General features: G+C 35.9%; 1 protein-coding gene across 1 annotated transcript in view; it reads right to left on the bottom strand.

Annotated features, from left to right (window-relative positions):
- RC3H1 (ring finger and CCCH-type domains 1) overlaps positions 1–939 on the bottom strand; it is an 81,768-nt gene that overhangs the window by 50,625 nt on the left and 30,204 nt on the right. The window contains exon 3 of the mRNA XM_012657724.1: positions 716–891. Within this exon, the coding sequence (XP_012513178.1) occupies positions 716–891 (176 nt within the window). The remainder of the gene's footprint in view (positions 1–715; positions 892–939) is intronic.

The raw sequence follows: 939 nt of genomic DNA on the forward strand, positions 1-939 counted from the left end.
TTATATCTGTATGCTCTCCTGTTAATTTTGTGAACCATTTTCTCCTTCTCAAAGGATAAGAGAATAGAATACAGTAGGATGGCTAATGCGGGGTTTTTTTTAGTTTATGACTATCATGACAGAATGTGGTGATCTCGGGAATGGATTTCCTTATAGCTAGTATGAATGAATTAACAATTTTCTGAAGTCATGTTTTTTAAGTACTGGTTATGGGCTGTGTCAGAATCAAGAAGCCTTGACTTTGGGAAGTCAGAAAAATAAAACAGAATGAACAATAAATGATATACATAGTGAACAACAATGTTTGAGGCAGTACTGATTCAATTTGGGATACAAGAGAATATATCCAGCATTACCATACATGCTGACAGCAAAATGGCAATTAGAGCTCCAGTATTGTGTATGTCAAACTACACAAGGAGAAAATCTCTGAATAACACTTACTAGTGCTTCAATGACTCTCTCTTCAGACCAATTCTCCATATGGCCTTGGTGGGAAACTGACATAGTTTATTAGTCTCTTCAAATATAAAAATCTATAACCCTTGGTTTGATCTATGTTGTTCAAAATTCAATACAGTAGCATTTAACTATAATAGGACACCATCTCCATTTTAAAATTGCTGAAATTTACTGAAAACTCAAAGTTTTACTACTTAAGTTTGGGGAAAGAATGATGTTTCCTTTCAAGGTGAACTTTCATGCACGTTCATACCTTGAAGCAGGAGGCTCTATAAAGGAGTTGAACAACATGCCCAATGCTAGTTTTAGAGGCTTGAGGAAACCGTGGCTCCAACCTTTGCACCACAAAGAGAACCAATACTTTTCTTGACAAAGCAGATCCATCTTCTAAGGCCAGTAGAACCAGTTTTAGAGCTTCCTCCTGCATTGCTAGGAAAAATTAGGCAAAATCAAAATTTATCGTGTGTAGAGATAAGA

The sequence above is a fragment of the Propithecus coquereli genome, unplaced genomic scaffold (genome assembly GCF_000956105.1).
Source record: "Propithecus coquereli isolate 6110/MARCELLA unplaced genomic scaffold, Pcoq_1.0 Scaffold56, whole genome shotgun sequence".
Taxonomy (NCBI): Eukaryota; Metazoa; Chordata; class Mammalia; order Primates; family Indriidae; genus Propithecus; species Propithecus coquereli.